General features: G+C 33.1%; 1 protein-coding gene across 1 annotated transcript in view; it reads left to right on the plus strand.

Annotated features, from left to right (window-relative positions):
• Atm (ATM serine/threonine kinase) overlaps positions 1–18,650 on the plus strand; it is a 166,204-nt gene that overhangs the window by 64,053 nt on the left and 83,501 nt on the right. The window contains exons 24-33 of the mRNA XM_026399043.2: positions 579–752; positions 1,710–1,879; positions 2,970–3,216; positions 8,118–8,233; positions 10,300–10,426; positions 10,948–11,147; positions 14,523–14,697; positions 15,223–15,387; positions 16,210–16,342; positions 17,785–17,880. Coding sequence (XP_026254828.2) covers positions 579–752; positions 1,710–1,879; positions 2,970–3,216; positions 8,118–8,233; positions 10,300–10,426; positions 10,948–11,147; positions 14,523–14,697; positions 15,223–15,387; positions 16,210–16,342; positions 17,785–17,880 — 1,603 coding nt within the window. The remainder of the gene's footprint in view (positions 1–578; positions 753–1,709; positions 1,880–2,969; positions 3,217–8,117; positions 8,234–10,299; positions 10,427–10,947; positions 11,148–14,522; positions 14,698–15,222; positions 15,388–16,209; positions 16,343–17,784; positions 17,881–18,650) is intronic.

Consider the following 18,650-nt stretch of genomic DNA (forward strand, 5'->3'; position numbering starts at 1 on the left):
TATGATCAGCAGATTTTCTAAATATGAAGAGAAACTATACCAGATTTAACTAGTAAAATATATAGATAGATAGATAATCTATATATATATATATATATATATATAGGTGCCTGTTGAGATTTTATAGTAATTGAAAATTAAATTAAAAGCATATGTCATTCTATCTAGTTGCATGATTTTATTGTTCCCTTTGATAATATAGGTAGCAGTATTTTTAAAAGTGTAAAATGCTGATATTAAGATATTAGAAAGATAAAAATCAACCTAAGAGTAAAACTTGGTGGTTGAAAAAGAGCTTCTAATGTCTCTCACCTTCTTTTTGCCATTTTTCAAAAATTATTTTATACCTCAATGAAACATTGTTTTCTTTGTTAATATTCTCCACAAGATCTTAGGAAGAGCAGTCTTCCTCACTGTAGAAACACATTTTCTTAAATCTCTGCTCTCTACCCCATCACTTTAGAATTTTAAATTCATAAGCTGTTTGGATGATGTCATGGAGTACTTTGATTTTAGCCTGGTTGATTCATTTGTAATGTTTAAATATGTATAATATTGTCTTTATGATTCTTTGGCAGTCCCACAGTGCTGAGAACGCTGAATTTTTAGATGAGATTAATAATAGAAAATCTGTTTTACTGATGATGATAGCTGCGGTTTTATACTGTAGCCCTATCTGTGAAAAACAGGCTTTGTTTGCCCTTTGCAAATCTGTGAAAGAGAATGGATTAGAACCTCACCTTGTGAAAAAGGTATGTATGTCTGGATATTTTTATTGTACTCTTCCTTGTATAATTTTGTTGTTGCTTTTTATGGTCCTAGGGATCAAACCTAGGACTTCACATGTTAGGCAAGTGCTCTGCAATTGAGCTGCATTCCTATTCTCCTGGATAACCTTAAATTAAAAAGGTTAAAATTGGATTTTTAAAGTGGCACTTATTTAAGAGTTGGAAACAATTTTATTTTTTCAGATGGGTGTGTTAGAAAGCAGTTTAATAACATTTTAAATGGTATATTCATTTGTATGCAGTGTGATTTCTTACACTTAGTTTAAGAGCATTTTGTGAGGCATTCACTGAACCAAAAAGGGTGAATGACCCATCACTGCAATACTAGGCACTCTGGAGTAGCACTTATTGAGGGAAATACATGGAGATAGGAGCAGTATCAGTTGGTTTTGCATGGTAGATTCTGGGGCAACACACTGGGATCTGACAAGGCCAGAAGTCAAATGCTAAGACTCTGGGGCTTTTAGGTCCAAGATTAGGAAAAGAGGACTGTATCCAAACCTTGCACTCAGATCAGTTTAGTATTATAGAATGTGTCTCTCTTCCCTGTTCCACTACCTCAGAATGGTTTAGCAGTTCTCATCCTTCCTGTTGCAGATTTTTATTTGATAAATATGGACCGATACACATTTTCTCATTCTACCACCATGGTTTCCATGGAGTTTTATAGTACGCTTTCCTATAGGCAATCAGTCTTAGATAAATCAACCTTTTACCTCTCAGTGTTAAGTTCTTTTTTTTTTTTTTTAAGTATACCATTATACTTTACAATTATTAGAAGTGGTATATAATGTTTAGATTTTTATAAATTTGGATTTAAGACAGAATAATTTTACCTTAGAACTTCCTTTGATATGTTGTCAATGTTGAAAATTATAACATTTTTATATTTTTATTCATTTTATTTTTGGGTTTGTATAGGTTTTGGAGAAAGTTTCTGAAACTTTTGGATATAGAAATTTAGAAGACTTCATGGCTTCTCATTTAGATTACCTGGTTTTGGAATGGCTAAATCTTCAAGACACTGAATATAGCTTATCTTCTTTTCCTTTTATTTTATTGAACTACACAAATGTTGAAGATTTCTATAGGTAGGTTTATGTATGGCATATGAGAAATATGTTGAAAGTTAGGTAACAGGGTTTGGCAGTTCCCCTGTCCTCCACTTCCTATAGTTCCACAGACAATGGTAGGAGGCTGCATAGTTTGAAAACTGAGACAACTTGTTTGAAAATGTATTGAAGGGTGTCACTGGATTTAGAATCTGTGTATTAAAGCTCATTATGTGAAGTCCTAGAATCAGATTCTAAATCCAGTGACACAAGAAACCAGACTTTTTAATCTGGTTCTGTCTGGGCCAGTAATCAACTGTGTAACTTTGAGTAAGTTGTGTAAATAACTTCTGTGCTTTGGTTTTTTAATCTCTACAGGAGTTAAACAAGGAAACCCTAAAAGTCCTTTCTGGCTTTAATACTTCATAATATTGCATTTGGAAAAAGATCAAAGATAAATTATTAGTGGCTGATTATTTCAGCCTTGATTTTCTTTTCTGTTGTTTGACAATAGACTATTTAATCATTGTTACCTATTAGATTTAGAAGTTTAATGTGAAAGAATTCATTTTACTACTTCTAAAAGAAATTTTTGAAAATGAAGAGGTTTGATACAACTGAAAAGTAATATTGAAGCATCAGGATTATGGGATGGCATCTCATATTTATTGAACATGCTCTGTGCTAAGGATTTTTTGAGGTCTCTAATAGAGCTTTTTGTATGTAGATAGTTGCCTTTAAGGAGGATATTCAGACAGTAGTAAATTTAGTGGTCCTTATCATTCATATCTTTTGGTGATAACAATGTTTTACATCTGTTCTTTAAATTCATAAATTGCTTTCACATTTCATTTTCATAATAATTTTGCATTAAGTTGATTATATGTAAGAAATGTATACATATAAAGTCCCACTTTTTTGATCACAGAGCTAGGGTGGTGTAAGCTAAGCTCTGTTTCTTTATGTGGCTTTGTAATTTACTTAACTTTATTTCTCCTTTTATAAAATTTAAAGTATGCATGCTTAATGATGTAAAGGGATGCCCTAATGCTGAGTGTATTAAAGCCTGTTATTATTTTAAGGACTTTGAAAAGATATATAACCTATATTTTAAATTTTATGTTTTTAGATCTTGTTATAAGGTTTTGATTCCACATCTGGTGATTAGAAGTTGTTTTGATGAGGTTAAGTCCATTGCTAATCAGATTCAAGAGGATTGGAAAAGTCTTCTGATAGACTGCTTCCCAAAGATTCTTGTAAATATTCTTCCTTATTTTGCTTACGAGGGTGTAGGAGACAGTAGGATGGCACAACAAAGAGAGAATGCTACCAAGGTCTATGATATTCTTAAAGGGGAAAACCTACTGGGAAAACAGGTATGGCTTCAACTTTTACCTTTTTTTCCTTAATTGATGTCAGATGTAAACTTTAAAATTTAAGGTTATGTATATATTCATTATTTATAAGTTAAACTTAGCTTATAATTATTATTTAGCTGATCCATGAATTTGTTTTGTTTTGTTCTATGGTGATCTCTCCTTTTGATTAGCCTTTTAATAAGAAAAATAATTTAACTGCTTCTGCCTTTTAAAAATTTAATTGACAGTAATGTATGAATGCCAGCTAGTTGATAAATTCAAGTAATTCTGAACAGTATATAGAAAATCTTCAGTGCCTCTTTAGTCTCAAGTTGTTTTACTTTTAAAGGAAAAGTACCACCCCAAGTTCCATACCCTGGTTTTTATTTTTTCCTGACAATTTTTCTCTTCTAACATATTATATACTTGGGATTATGTTCATTGTTTATTTTCAGTCTTTTCCACTGTAATATAAACACTATGAAGGTAGAATTTTTGTCTTTTTTTTTTTTTTCCCTGATGGTAAGAAAAAGCGGGTTGGAACAGAATGTTGGCACTCCAGAGGTTATGAAATTTGGGAGAGATACTTTGCCTCTACCCTCTTCTGCTCATTCTTCCAGTTTATACTTCTGAGTACTCCTAGTTATGCTTTTTTTTTTTTTTATGTATTCAAACCAAAAGAGCCATTTTCAGAATCAGAATAGGTTTAGGAGTGAAAGATATTTATATTAAACCTTGATTGAAAACATGAATGAAAAAAAAAAGCAAAAATTAAATAATTTATTAGCTTTTTTGGTTGGAGACATAAGTTAAATTCTTGCTAATCTCAATTTAATTTAACATTAAATTAATAATTTATACACTTTGAAAATTATTTGAGGCACTTTACATTAAAACATGAACTTTTTTAAGGCAAAAAAGGTTTGATCAGAACTTATCTGTTCATTCATTGACTGAGGTATAACATAATAGATTTATTTATTATTATCATTTTTTTAATGGTACTGGGTATTGAACCCAGAGGTGGTCTACCACTTAGCTATAGCCTCAGTTCTTTATTTTTATTTTTTATTGTTTACATACATGACAATAGTGGAATACATTACACTCATTATTTCCCATATACAGTACAATTTTTCATAATTCTGTATATAAAGTATGTTCATGCCAAATTATGCCATTATACATGTACTCTCTTTTTTTGCATAACAATTCTGAATACACATATATACCACAGTTTTTCATATCTCTGTATATAAGGTATGTTGACACCAAATTCAAATCTTCATACATGTATTTTGTATAATGATGACCATCACATTCCACCATTCTTGCTCTTCCCTTTCCCGCTTCCTTTCCCTCCCACCCCTCTTTCCTATCTAGAAATAATCTTCCTCCCATGCTCTCCCTCCCTACCCCACTTTGAGTCACCCTCCTTATATCAGGGAAAACATTTAGCTTTTGTTTTTTTGGGGATTGGCTAACTTCACTTAGCATAATCTTCTCTAATGCCCTCATTTAACTGCAAATTCCATGATTTTGTTCTTTTTAAGTGCTGAGTAATATTCCATTGTGTATAAATGCCACATTTTTTTATCCATTCATCCACTGAAGGACATCTAGGTTGGCTCCACAGTTTAGGTATTGTGAATTGTGCTGCTATAAACATTGATGTGGCTGTTTCCCTGTAGTATGCTGTTTTTAGGTCCTTTGGGTATAGTCTGAGAAGAGGAATAGCTGGGTCAAATGGTGATTCCATTCCCAGATTTCCAAGCAATCTCCATACTGCTTTCCAAATTGGCTGTACCAATTTGCAGTCCCACCAGCAATGTATTAGTGTACCTTTGTCCCCACATCCTCCCCAACACTTGTTATTGTTTGTCTTCATAATGGCTACCATTCTGACTGGAGTGAGATGGTATCTTAGAGTTGTTTTGATTTGCATTTCTCTGATTGCAAGAGATGGTGAGCATTTTTTCATATATTTGTTGATTGATTGTATATTCTCTTCTGAGAAGTGTCTGTTCAGGTCCTTGGCCCATTTATTGATTGGGTTATTTGTTGTTTTGGTGCTTAGCTTTTTTAGTTCTTTATCTACCCCAGAGATTAGTGCTCTGTCTGATGTGTGAGGGGTAAAAATTTGCTCCCAAGATGTTGGCTTCCTCTTTACCTCACAGATTATTTCTTTTGCTGAGAAAAAACTTTTTAGTTTGAATGTATCCCATTTGTTGATTCTTAGTTTTAATTCTTGTGCTATAGGCGTCTTATTAAGGAAGTTGGGGCCTATAGGGCCCCACGTGATGAAGATTAGGGTCTACTTTTTCTTCTATTAGATGCAGAGTCTCTTGTTTAATTCCTAGATCCTTGATCCATTTTGAGTTAACTTTTGTCATGGTGAGAGAGAGGGATTCAATTTCATTTTGTTGCATATGGATTTCTAGTTTTCCCAGCACCATTTGTTGAAGATGCTATCTTTTCTCCAGTGCATGCTTTTGGCACCTTTGTCTAATATAAGATAGTTGTAATTTTGTGGGTTAGTCTCTCTGTCCTCTATTCTGTACCAAGTGGTCTACCATCCTGTTTTGGTGCTAGTACCATGCCATTTTTGTTACTATTGCTCTGTAGTGTACTTTAAGGTCTGGTAAAGCGATACCACCTGTTTCACTCTTCCTGCTAAGGATTGCTTTAGCTATTCTGGGTCTCTTCTTTTTCCAGATGAATTTCGTGGTTGCTTTTTCTATTTCCATGAAGAATGCCATTGGGATTTTGATTGGAATTACATTGAACCTGTATAATGCTTTTGTTAGTATGGTCATTTTGATAATATTAATTCTGCCTATCCAGGAGCAAGGTAGATCTTTCCATCTTCTATGGTCTTCTTTTTCATGGTTCTGCAGTTTTCATTGTATAGATCTTTCACCTCTGTCTTTAAGTTGATTCCCAAGTTTCTTTGTTTGTTTGTTTTGGTTTGGTTTTTTTTTTTTTTTTTTTTGAGGATATTGTGAATGGGGTAGTTTTCCTCATTTCCTTTTCAGAGGATTTGTCACTGATACACAGAAATGCCTTTGATTTATGGGTGTTGATTTTATATCTTCCTACTTTGCTGAATTCATTTACTAGTTCTAGAAGTTTTCTGTTGGAGTTTTTTGGGTTTTCTAGGTATAGAATCATATTGTCTGCAAATAGTGATAGTTTAAGATCTTCTTTTCCTATAGTTATTCCTTTAATTTCTTTTGTCTATCTAATTGCTCTAGCCAGTGCTTCAAGAATTACGTTGAATAGAAGTGGTGAAAGAGGGCATCCTTGTCTTGTTCCAGATTTTAGAGGGAATGCCTTCAGTTTTTCTCTGTTTAGAATGATGTTGGCCTGAGGCTTTGCGTAGATAGCCTTTACAATGTTGAGATATGTTCCTGTTATCCCTAGTTTTTCTAGTGTTTTGAACACAAAGGGGTGCTGAATTTTGTCAAATGCTTTTTCTTTTTTTTTTTTTTTTTTATCTATTGAGGTGATCATATGGTTCTTTAAGTCTATTAATGTGACGCGAATCCCAGTTGATCATGGTGCACAATCTTTTTGATATGTTTTTGTATTCAATTTGCCAGAATTTTATTGAGGATTTTTGCATCTATGTTCATTAGAGATATTGGTCTGAAGTTTTCTTTCTTTGAAGTGTCTTTGTCTGGTTTTGGAATTAGAGTGATATTGGCCTCGTAGAATGAATTTGGAAGTACTCCCTCTTTTTCTATTTTCTGAAATAGATTGAAGACTATTGGTATTAGTTCTTCTTTAAAGGTCTTGTAAAACTCTGTTTTATATCCTTCTGGTCCTGGGCTTTCCTTGGTTGGTAATCTTTTGATGGCTTCTTCTATTTCTTCACTTGATATTGGTCTATTTAAGTTGTGTATATCTTCCTGACTCAATCTGGGCAGGTCATATGACTTTAGGAATTTATCGATGTCTTCACTATCTTGGATTTTATTAGAATATAACTTTTTAAAATAATTTCTAATTATCCTTTGTATTTCTGTAGTGATATTGCCTTTTTCATCACATATGCTTGTAATTTGGGTTTTCTCTCTTCTTTATTAGCATGTCTAAGGGTCTGTCAGTCTTATTTATTTTTTCAAAGAACCAACTTTTAATTTTGTCAATCATTCAATTGTTTCTTTTGTTTCGATTTCATCTCTGATTTTAATTATTTCTTGCCTTTTTATTTTTATTTTTGAGAGAGGTTCTTGCTGAGTTGTCCAGGCTGACTTTGAACTTACTTCAGCCTTCCAAGTAGCTGGGATTACAGGTGTGGGCCACCATGCCCAGCTTTAGTATACTATTGATGAAATGGAATATAGGTAGCAGCTAGCCTCAGAATTTGGATATCTCCCATGTAGAGTTCTGGGGAGAAGTCATTTGGGGCACAAAGTTGGCATTATCATAGTCCCTGGAAAATTTTCCAAGTAAAGTTCTGTGAGTTTTCATATAAATCGAGAGTAAAATGCAGATTGAGGGGGGCTGGGGTTGGGGCTGCATGTGCGCCTGCCTAGCACATGCAGAGTTCGATCCTCAGCACCACATATAAATCAATAAAATAATGGTATTGTGTCCAACTACAACTAAAAAATAAATATTAAAAAAATGCAGATTCAGGTATAGTATAGATCAGAAGGGAATTTGGTAGGAGAATTACCAGTTTGGGGAATTTAATGCTATATTCAAAGTCTTAGTTGAAATAATCCTTTAAAATTACAGAATTGGATTAAGGAGGCTTTATTTGGTAGAATTTCTCTATTTCATGGTTTCAGGTTGGCTGAATAGAAGAAAAAGATAAGCTTGCTATATGTCTGAATAACGTAAGCCCTTTGTGTTGTCTTAAATGTTACAGATAAAAAATATTAAATATAATTAATTTTGTGTCCTTGCAGATTGATCATTTATTTATTAGTAATTTACCAGAGATTGTGGTGGAATTATTGATGTCGTTACATGAAACAGCAGATTCTGGTGCCAGCCAGAGCACTGATGCCTGTGACTTTTCAGGGTATGTACATTTTAAATTTAGAGAATGAGGCACAACTTGCAAATTCCTTATGCTTTTTTTTAATATTTATTTTTTAGTTATAGGTGGACACAATATCTTTATTTTTTATTTTTATGTGGTGTTGAGGATTGAACCTAAGGCCTCATGCTTGGTAGGTGAGTGCTCTACCTCTGAGCCACAGTTCCAGCCCCAATTTTTTTATTGATTGACAAATTCAGATGTCTATTTCAGTTTTTAGACATGTCCTCTTTTTGAAAAATTGGTTTCTTTAAAAATGGTCCTCTGATATGAAGTAATTACCTGTGAGCTTTTATACTGTAATTTCCCCACAGTTATTACTCTTTCTAGTTGAACTCTTTGATGGCAGAACCAATAAACTTTCTTTTCTCGATTTTTCTGTAATATTTGAGCATTATGCCACATGTTATGTTTTGAAATTTTTTCTCCATGGGTTTGCTATTTCTCTTATTATTAATAACTTCCCTTTCTAGAGCACCTTTTCATTATCATGCTCCTTGACTGTCAGAATCATACTCCTTAGCTGCACTGTTTAATTTGGCCCTGTTCTCCTTCTCCTCCCCACCTCTTTCTCTGCGTCCTGTCATGAGCTGAGCAGTTTTCAACCCATTTAGTTGCATATGAATGTTCAAGTTATTTTCCTCACTTGACTGGAAACTGCTTGAAAATACCCTTTACTGTGTAGTGGCACACACCTACCCAGCTTCTCTGGAGGCGGAGGCAGGAAGATCACAAGTTCAAAGCCAGCCTTAGCAACTTAGGCTCTAAGCAACTTATCAAGACCCTTTCCCAAAATAAAAATTTAAAAAGGGATGGGATGTTACTCAGTGATTAATCCTGAGTTCAGTCCTTAGTATCAAAAAAAAAAACAGAAAATATCCTTTAGTATTTTTTAATATATTCTACCATGCTAAACATATAAAATAGTAATTGTTAGTTAATGTGAAAAATCAAACACCTGATAAAATCAGCTTAGGGAAGAGAAGGCTCATGGTTTTTGAGGTTTCAGTCTGTTTCAGGCTAGCTTCATTGCTTTTGGCTTGAGGTGAAGTAGAACATGGTGTCAGAAGGGCACAGCAGAGGAAAATTGCTCAGCTCATGACAGCCAGGACATAGAGAAAGAGATAGGAGAAGGAGAACAGTGCCAAAGAGGGGAGAGGAAGGGGTCAGGAACAAGAATAGAGTCCCCAAGGGCACATACTTAAGGACTCACTTCTTTAACTCAGTATACCTCCTTTATTTTTCACCACTTCCTAATAATGCCATCAAATTATTAATACACTGATGGGGTCAGAGCCCTCATCATACAATTACCTTCCCTAAATCCCATCTCTGAACTTTGTTGCATTGGGGACTAATTCTTCAACACGTGAGCCTTTGGGGAATATTCCAGAGCCAAACCATAACAGTAATAATATCTAGCAAAGTACTTTGACATATGTAATTTCATTCTAATTAATGTTGCTTATCTAGTAGATTGCCATAGCTTAAAATACTATTGCTTTTCTAATAATAGTAGAGCTTTAACTCAAACCTGAAATGAGGTCACACTAAAACTCATTTGTGGAGCTGCCATTAATTATAAAAAAGATTAAGCAAATAATTTTAAGTAAATTGGTTAAGATTAAGTCCCAGGGTGAAGTGCATTTAGATATTCTAATATTTATTAACTATGTCATTTTTAATTTTATTAAAAGTATAGGTTTTTCTAATAGATAGATTTAAAATTTGGGAGTTCTGCCGATCACTGTGGCACCATGTGACCTGGGAGGCTCAGGAGCCTGAGGTTGAGGCAGGAGGATCAAGAGTTTAAAGCCAGCCTCAGCAACTTAGTGAGGCTCTAAACAACTCAGAGAGATCCTGTCTCTAAATAAAATACAAAAAAAGAGCTGAGAGTCTCAGTGGTAAAGCGACCTTGGGTTCAATCCATGGCACCCCTCGCCCCTAAATTTCCATTTTGGAAGTTTACTGCATTATCAACAAAACCTTTTTTTCTTGATAATTTGAAAATTATGACTGCATTTTTTCCCCTTTAACTCTTTTTTTAGGGATTTGGATCCTGCTCCTAATCCACCTTATTTTCCATCACATGTGATTAAAGCAACATTTGCTTATATCAGCAATTGTCATAAAACCAAGTTTAAGAGCATTTTAGAAATTCTTTCCAGAAACCCTGTAAGTATACATTTCTGCCCTAATAATTAGAGAATTCCTTTATTCAGCTAGAACATCTGTGTAAGTACATCTTAAAAAAGGAAAGTTGGGCTGGGGACATAGCTCGGTTGGTAGACTGCTTGCTTTACATGCATAAGGCCCCACAACCACAAAAAAAAAAAAAAAAAAAAAAAAAAGGAAAGTAAGCAAATGAAAAATCATCTGAATAATTTGAAAAGGAAAGCAATCATTTGGCAAAATTTATAATTGATGTATTTTTCAACACTAAAATTTGTTACAAAGCTGGAATTTTGTGACACTTAAGAGAATATTTAGTTTTTATAAAAATGCACTATAATTTACTATCTGAAACCTAAACAAATTGGCAATAGCTTTCTTCTAAGATAGTAATTATCTTAATGTACTGTTTTGCATTTACTATGAAACCTAAATTTAAATTTATTTTAAGTATTGTAAAATATGTGTTATAACTGAGTATATGTGATTTTAAAAGTTTGACTAAGTGTATATTTATTTTCTAGGATTCCTATCAGAAAATTCTTCTAGCCATATGTGAGCAAGCAGCTGAGACAAATAATGTGTATAAAAAGCACAGAGTTCTTAAAATATATAATCTGTTTGTTAGTTTATTACTAAAAGATATAAAAAGTGGCTTAGGAGGAGCTTGGGCCTTTGTCCTTCGAGATGTTATTTATACTTTGATTCACTATATCAACAAAAGGTAAATAATATGTTCACCAATATATAAGCAGTTTATCAAGTTCTTTTAACTGAAAGTTTATATGCTTCTAAGAGATAGGTGGCAGAATATGTGTTTGTAAATATTGCTTTTTAATATGTATATTATAGCTACCTATTAATTTTTAAATTAGTCCATAAAAATTATACATTTTTTGCGGGTACCTAAGTGATGTTTTGATACATGTATACATTGTACAATGTTGAAATCAGTAAGCATATCTGTCTTAGGTATTTATCATTTTTTTTTGTAATGAACAAATTCTTCTAGCTTTTAAAAATATGCAGTATATAATTGTTATCTATAGTTACCTTATTGTGCAGTAGCACACTAGAACTTCTACTCCTATCTAACTGTAAGTTAGTATCCATTTATCTACGTTTTTCTGTCCATCCCTGCCCCTGACTCTTGCCCCGGTCTCTGGTATTCACCATTCTATTCTCAACTTATATTATGAGATCAACTTTTTTATGGCCCACATGTGAGTGAGATCATGTGGAACTTGTCCTTTCAGAGAATGCATTTTTAGCTTTGTTAATTCTTTTTTTTTTTTATTGGTTGTTCAAAACATTACAAAACTCTTGACATATCATATTTCATACATTAGATTGAAGTGGGTTATGAACTCCCATTTTTACCCCAAATACAGATTGCAGAATCACATCGGTTACACATCCACATTTTTACATATTGCCATACTAGTGTCTGTTGTATTCAGCTACCTTTCCTATCCCCTACTATCCCCCCTCCCTTCCCCTCCCATCTTCTCTCTCTACCCCATCTACTGTAATTCATTCCTCTCCTTGTTTTTTTTTTCCCCATTCCCCTCACAACCTCTTATATGTAATTTTGTATAACAATGAGGGTCTCCTTCCATTTCCATGCAATTTCCCTTTTCTCTCCCTTTCCCTCCACCTCATGTCTCTGTTTAATGTTAATCTTTTCCTCCAGCTCTTCATCCCTGTTCTGTTCTTAGTTACTCTCATTATATCAAAGAAGACATTTGGCATTTGTTTTTTAGGGATTGGCTAGATTCACTTAGCATAATCTGCTCTAGTGCCATCCATTTCCCTGCAAATTCCATGATTTTGTCATTGTTTAGTGCTGCCTAGTACTCCATTGTGTATAAATGCCACATTTTTAATCCATTCATCTATTGAAGGGCATCTGGGTTGTTTCCACAGTCTAGCTATTATGAATTGTTCTGCTATGAACATCGATGTGGCAGTATCCCTGTAGTACGCTCTTTTAAGGTCTTCAGGGAATAGTCCGAGAAGGGCAATAGCTGGGTCAAATGGTGTTTCCATTCCCAGCTTTCCCAGGAATCTCCATACTGCTTTCCAAATTGGCCTCACCAACTTGCAGTCCCACCAGCAATGTACAAGAGTACCCTTTTCCCCACATCCTCTCCAGTACTTGTTGTTGTTTGACTTCCTAATGGCTGCCAATCTTACTGGAGTGAGATGGTATCTTAGGGTGGTTTTGATTTGCATTTCTCTGACTGCTAGAGATGGTGAGCATTTTTTCATGTACTTGTTGATTGATTGTATGTCCTCCTCTGAGAAATGTCTGTTCAGGTCCTTGGCCCATTTATTGATTGGGTTATTTGTTATCTTATTGTCTAATTTTTTGAGTTCTTTGTATACTCTGGATATTAGGGCTCTATCTGAAGTGTGAGGAGTAAAAATTTGTTCCCAGGATGTAGGCTCCCTATTTACCTCTCTTATTGTTTCTCTTGCTGAGAAAAAAAACTTTTTAGTTTAAGTAAGTCCCATTTGTTGATTCTTGTTATTAACTCTTGTGCTATGGGTGTCCTATTAAGGAATTTGGAGCCTGACCCCACAATATGTAGATCGGAGCCAACTTTTTTTAAAGTTTTTTTTTTTTTTTTAATTAATCTCCACTCTCATTATCTCCTTTCTTCTGTTAGTTTTTTGTTTAGGATGCTCTTAGCATGTTTAAGACAGTTGTTTTGAATTTTCTCTAGTCCAATGTCTAAGTTTCTTTAGGAACCATTTCTGTCAGTGTTTTGTTCTTTTGAATGGGCAATACCTCCCTGTTTCTTTGTATGCCTTGTAATTTTGTTGCTGAAAACTGGCCATTTCTACTTGTAGTATTTCTACTTGTAGTATGATTAAGTCTGGAAATCATATTTTTTCCTTTTTTTAGAGTTTGACTTCTTTTTCTTTTTTATTGCTCAATGCTGTAGCAGTTCATAACATTAACCAATTATTTTTGCAGAATGTATTGCCTTGTGTGGTCACTGAAGGCTCTCTTTCTTGTCTTGTGTTTTGATAGTGCTCCACAGAGATTTCCTTGAAAACTGTGAGCATTGTGGGTGTTTGGCACATGAGGGAAACAAAATAAAAATTTTTCTAATGTTTGCAATTTAGCTCTGTGTTGGTACTTCCCTTCAACACTAGCCGGTTTGCATTGAGCTGTGGGAGCACCTCCAAGTAAAAGCTTAGGGTCTTCTGTAGTCTTTTCTGAGCAAAAGTCTTACTTGGGCGTGTTTGTGGCCTTCTAAATTCTTCCTCAATTGTGAGTACTTCTGAATTTCCCAGAGAAACTCTCCTTTTTGGTATGTCTCAAGAGTAATCTTTTGTTCTATCCAATGTAGGTTATTAACCTTACAAAGTTTCAAGCAGTGCCCTCAACTTTTCTACGTAAGTAAGGGCCCTTAAATGAAACAGCCAAGCCGTTTGCATCAGTCCCAGTCAGGTTAGAATAGACATATATAACAGTTTGCAAATAAGGTCTTCTTGCTTCTTGTGTAGGTTGCCATTTTTGTGACTGCTACTGAGCAGGGAAGGGGACTGGCAAGGACAATTAAAACCACTACAGAAATTTCCTGCAGTTTTTTGGTTGCCTTTTCTGATTTTGCATATTCTTTTTTAAAAAATTTTATTTTTAAATTTTTGATTCGTGCATTATAATTACATATGAGCATACATGCATGGGATATAATTTGGTTCACTTCAGTTCCTAGTAACTTCCTCTTTCTATCCCCTCCTCACTTCTCCTGTTCCCCTTCCTCTGCTCTACTGATGTAGCATTTTCTTGATTGCTATAAACTTTTGACTTTTTTTTACAGAATTTAATATAGTTGATTATGACAGTTCTGCTTGCCTTAAAATGTTTTTGTCAGGTTTGAGCCTAGTGTTACATATTTTGTATTTTGCTGATGTCCCCTCTCTTTTTGACTTATGAACCATTGAAGTGTTAGATATGAGAGTAACTTTTATGTCAAGTGATATCAAAATTAGAAATGTAGAATAAAAATTATTTTTGAATGATTCTATTTCAAAGTACTTTTCTAGAACCTGGTTTTTTTTTTCTTTTTTTTTTTCCTCTTAGGCCTTCAAATTTCATGGATGTGTCATTACGCAGCTTCTCTCTTTGTTGTGACCTGTTAGGTCAGGTTTGCCAAACAGCAGTGACTTACTGTAAAGATGCTTTAGAAAAGCATCTTCATGTTATTGTTGGTACACTTATACCCCTTGTGAATGATCAAGTGGAGGTTCAGGAGCAGGTAATTTTCTAATTCATCTTCAAAATGGTATTTGAGATATGTTGATAAATTATTATTTTTACTTGATACAGTTAGTAATTTTAATGAAAATGGTTTTTTAAGAAATAGTTGGGAAGACATTCTCAATTAATCTTTGTAATCAGTTACAAAGATTGATTCATATTTTTCTCTAATAAACAATTGTTTAGCTTGCTTTGTTACACTGAAGTGTAGAAGTAGTCAAAAATGGGATAATAGTTTATGCCGTTATGATTTTGTGTGATATATTACTTACATGAACTGTTTCACTAATCTGGGGATTTTTATATGTCAGTGACCACCTTGTATAGTCCCTTATATGTTTGTGGAATTGTTTGAAAGCACAGAAACTAAAAAAAGTTGGTATCTTACAAGTAATTAGAATGTTTTATCTGAACTAGGGTGGCAGAGTTTTTATCAATTATTACAATAGATTTTGTTTTTTTTATTTTGAAATATGATTATAGATTTTCTCCTTTTAATTTTTTCTTTTTAAATTATGTTTAGGTACTGAACTTGTTGAAGTATTTAGTGATAGATAACAAGGATAATGAAAACCTCTATCTCACAATTAAGCTTTTAGATCCTTTTCCTGACCACGTTCTTTTTAAGGATTTGCGTATTACTCAGCAGAGTATCAAATACAGTAGAGGGCCTTTTTCACTTTTGGAGGTAATAAAAGTTTCATCTTCTTACTATTTGGTATTAGAAAGCATAAAGATTAGTACTTAAAAATCTCTAATGTTCTAGTGGTAAAAATTGAATTTTTTGTTGTGGTAAAAAGACATGAGATTACCTTCTTAACAAATAAAAAATGAATCTTAATGCATTGTTTTGCATTGAGCTTAAAGTATTGATACCAAAGTCTCCTGGTAAAGAATGAATTTGAATATTTAAGGTATGTGATATAAAAATATTCTTGATTTTAACACACACATAAACTTATGGTCAAGACTGGGGATGTGGCTTAATGGAAGTGTGCTTAACTAGCATAGTCAAGGTCATAGATTGAGTCCTCAGCACTGGAAATTTAAAAAAAAAATCTTTAAGATAGTCTAGTCCATTAATAACTTAAAATCACCATCTGATCCTTTGAGGGTCAGTTTTATATTTGCATTAGAGATAATATTTAACTTTTTAAAGAGTATTTCAATTTTTAATCTTGATAAACTTCAAAACTGTGTCCAGGTGTATTTTTTTCTTATAAATCTTAGTATAATTTTAAACTTATAGCCTGTATTTTACTATATATAAAATTACCATACAGAAATTCAAATTTTTTCCTCTGATCTGTGTTATAATAGAATCTATTAGAATTTAAAGGATTAAAACATTATAGAATTTGAAGTGAAAGAACTTTATTTCTACTTTGGTTTATGAGTTATCATCTTTAAAAGGCACTTAACAATTTTTTTCTTTTATTAAGTTTTATTCTATAGACTTATCCAGTAAATGTTAAAAGCATGTAACATTTTAACTAATTTTCTCTTTTAGGAAATTAACCATTTTCTTGCAGTAAGTGATTATGATGCGCTTCCATTGACAAGGCTTGAAGGATTAAAGGATCTTCGAAGACAACTAGAACAACATAAAGATCAGATGATGGACCTTATGAGAGCATCTCAGGGTACTAATTTAAATGTCATGAGTTATTTCTACCTATTTCTTTTTGAAAGAATCTTATAAGTTCCTCTTTGTTTGCCATAGCCATATTTCAGCCCTTCATCATTTCTCATCTAACCATGAAATTGGTCCTAACTAGTCTCCTACTGTGAACTATTCTCATTTAATCTATCCTCTGAAAGAATGATTTTTTTGTTATTTGTTTTGGTGTCAGGGATTAAACCCAGGGCCTCTTAGTCACTGAACCATATCCCCAGCCTTTTTTAATTCTTTATTTTGAGACTCATAAGTTGCTGAGGCTAAGTTTGAACTTGGCAATCTTCCTGCCTTAGCCTCCTAAGCCACTGGGATTATAAGAGTGCACCACCATGCCCAGCTCTGTATGATTTCTTTAACTCAAATATGATCATGTTAGTCTACTACTTTAGAAACTTTAACAACTTCCTACTGCCCAAAAGAAAAGTTTTAAATCTTACAGCCAAGCCTACAGGGTAGTATATCTGTGCCTTGTGCTTAAACCTACTTAAATGAAAGAAATGTGCCTCATTTTAAGCCTTTAAGCTGTGTGTGTTGTGTGTATGTATACATGTTCTTATACATATTTCTACCCTTTTTTTTTTTACTCAAGAAAACATCTATTTTTATATTATTTTGATTGAGTTTATGTTATTATGGTATTACACTAAAGAGAAAACTTTTGTACTTGGTTATGATTTTTGTCTTCCTGTACCCATTAATTTCATATTTCTCTTGTATCCTTTTTATCTTTAGTACTTTTTAAAACAGATTTTAGTTTTGACCATTTGAGCTCAGAGTGCATTGTTCTGAGATATGTAAAATATGAATACTATTAAATCTTGTTCTCCTGTGTTTATTTTATTGGCTAGATTTGTGTTATGTAATAAAATCAGTAGAGGTTGGTGGCTATTTAAATTTAAATGGATTAAAATTAGGGAAAATATAAAATTGAGTTTTTTCATTGTATTAACACACTAAGTTGTCACAAGTATATGTAGCTAGTGGATGTCATTCAACAGCACAGATTATAGTCATTTCCATCATTGTCGAAAGATCTGCTGGATAGTGCTGGTCTAGATTCTAAATGCTAAATGTTAAAAATCTAAGGTTTCCAAGGTTCCTTTTAGCTTTAGTGTTGGGTGATTCTTATGTTTTTGATTATTTGCTATTTTGCTAAGTTAATATAGACTTTTCTACACAAGTTTTTGATGAGAGTTTTCCTGCCAAATATTAAATCACTTTCATATAACGGTGTTTCTTGAAAAATTCAAATTCATACACTATGTATTTTTGAGCTGTTCATAATGTAAGACATTTTTAAAAGTTTATTAAAAATTTCTCATGAGGTAATTTAATGTCTATCCATATTGTAAATAAGAATATTGTGACTATGGCCATTTAAGCGAATGTTTTTGAAATTACTCCTAGATAACCCACAAGATGGCATTGTGGTAAAGCTAGTTGTCAGCTTGTTGCAGTTATCCAAGATGGCAGTAAACCACACTGGTGAAAGAGAAGTTTTAGGTAAACTATGTATTTGAATGAATGTGAGTTTTTTATGTTCAAGTGGTCATCTTTAATATCCTCAAAATAAGTGAAAGTTTGTCATTTGGATTATTATGGAAATATGAGATGCTAGCCAACATATTTTTGCATTTAAATTCAGGTATCCCCACGTAGCTGCCTGTTCATATTTTTCTTCCTTAAATATTCATATAAAATGAAAAGTTAATGATTTACATTTGTGAATACTATTAGTTTGAAAATGCCATATAAATATTTAGGAAAGTTGGAAAGTTAAGTTGCAAAAAAATTGACCTCTGAAATATTTTTCAAACTGTCTATAATTCAGTATCATTTTCTATAACAAATGAGAATGAAAATTTTAAGAGCTAGGTTACACTCAAATATTAAGTCCTTTCCTACTGCCATTTGAGGAGAAATCTAACATATGATAGCCAACATTGTGTCTAGTATAGGTGTTTAAAATTGGTTATCCTAGGATGGAAAATCACATGTTTAAAGTAAGCTTGAAATTGTCATGACAGCCTTTCTTCAGTAACGAAATGAGGAGAATAAAATGACAATAAGAATAATAAAAATGAGAATAAGTGGTGTTTATGGATTCTTGTGCCTTTCAGTATTGTCTTTTTTAATTTCTCAGTGGGAGCCTATGATTTCTAGTATATGTCTTTTTTTTTTTTTTTTTTTTGGTGCCAGGGATCAAATCTAAGGGCACTTAAGCACTGAGCCATATTCCCAGCCCACCCCTCCTTTAAAATTTTTTTTAGTTA

The sequence above is a fragment of the Urocitellus parryii genome, chromosome 4, assembly GCF_045843805.1.
Source record: "Urocitellus parryii isolate mUroPar1 chromosome 4, mUroPar1.hap1, whole genome shotgun sequence".
Lineage (NCBI taxonomy): Eukaryota > Metazoa > Chordata > Mammalia > Rodentia > Sciuridae > Urocitellus > Urocitellus parryii.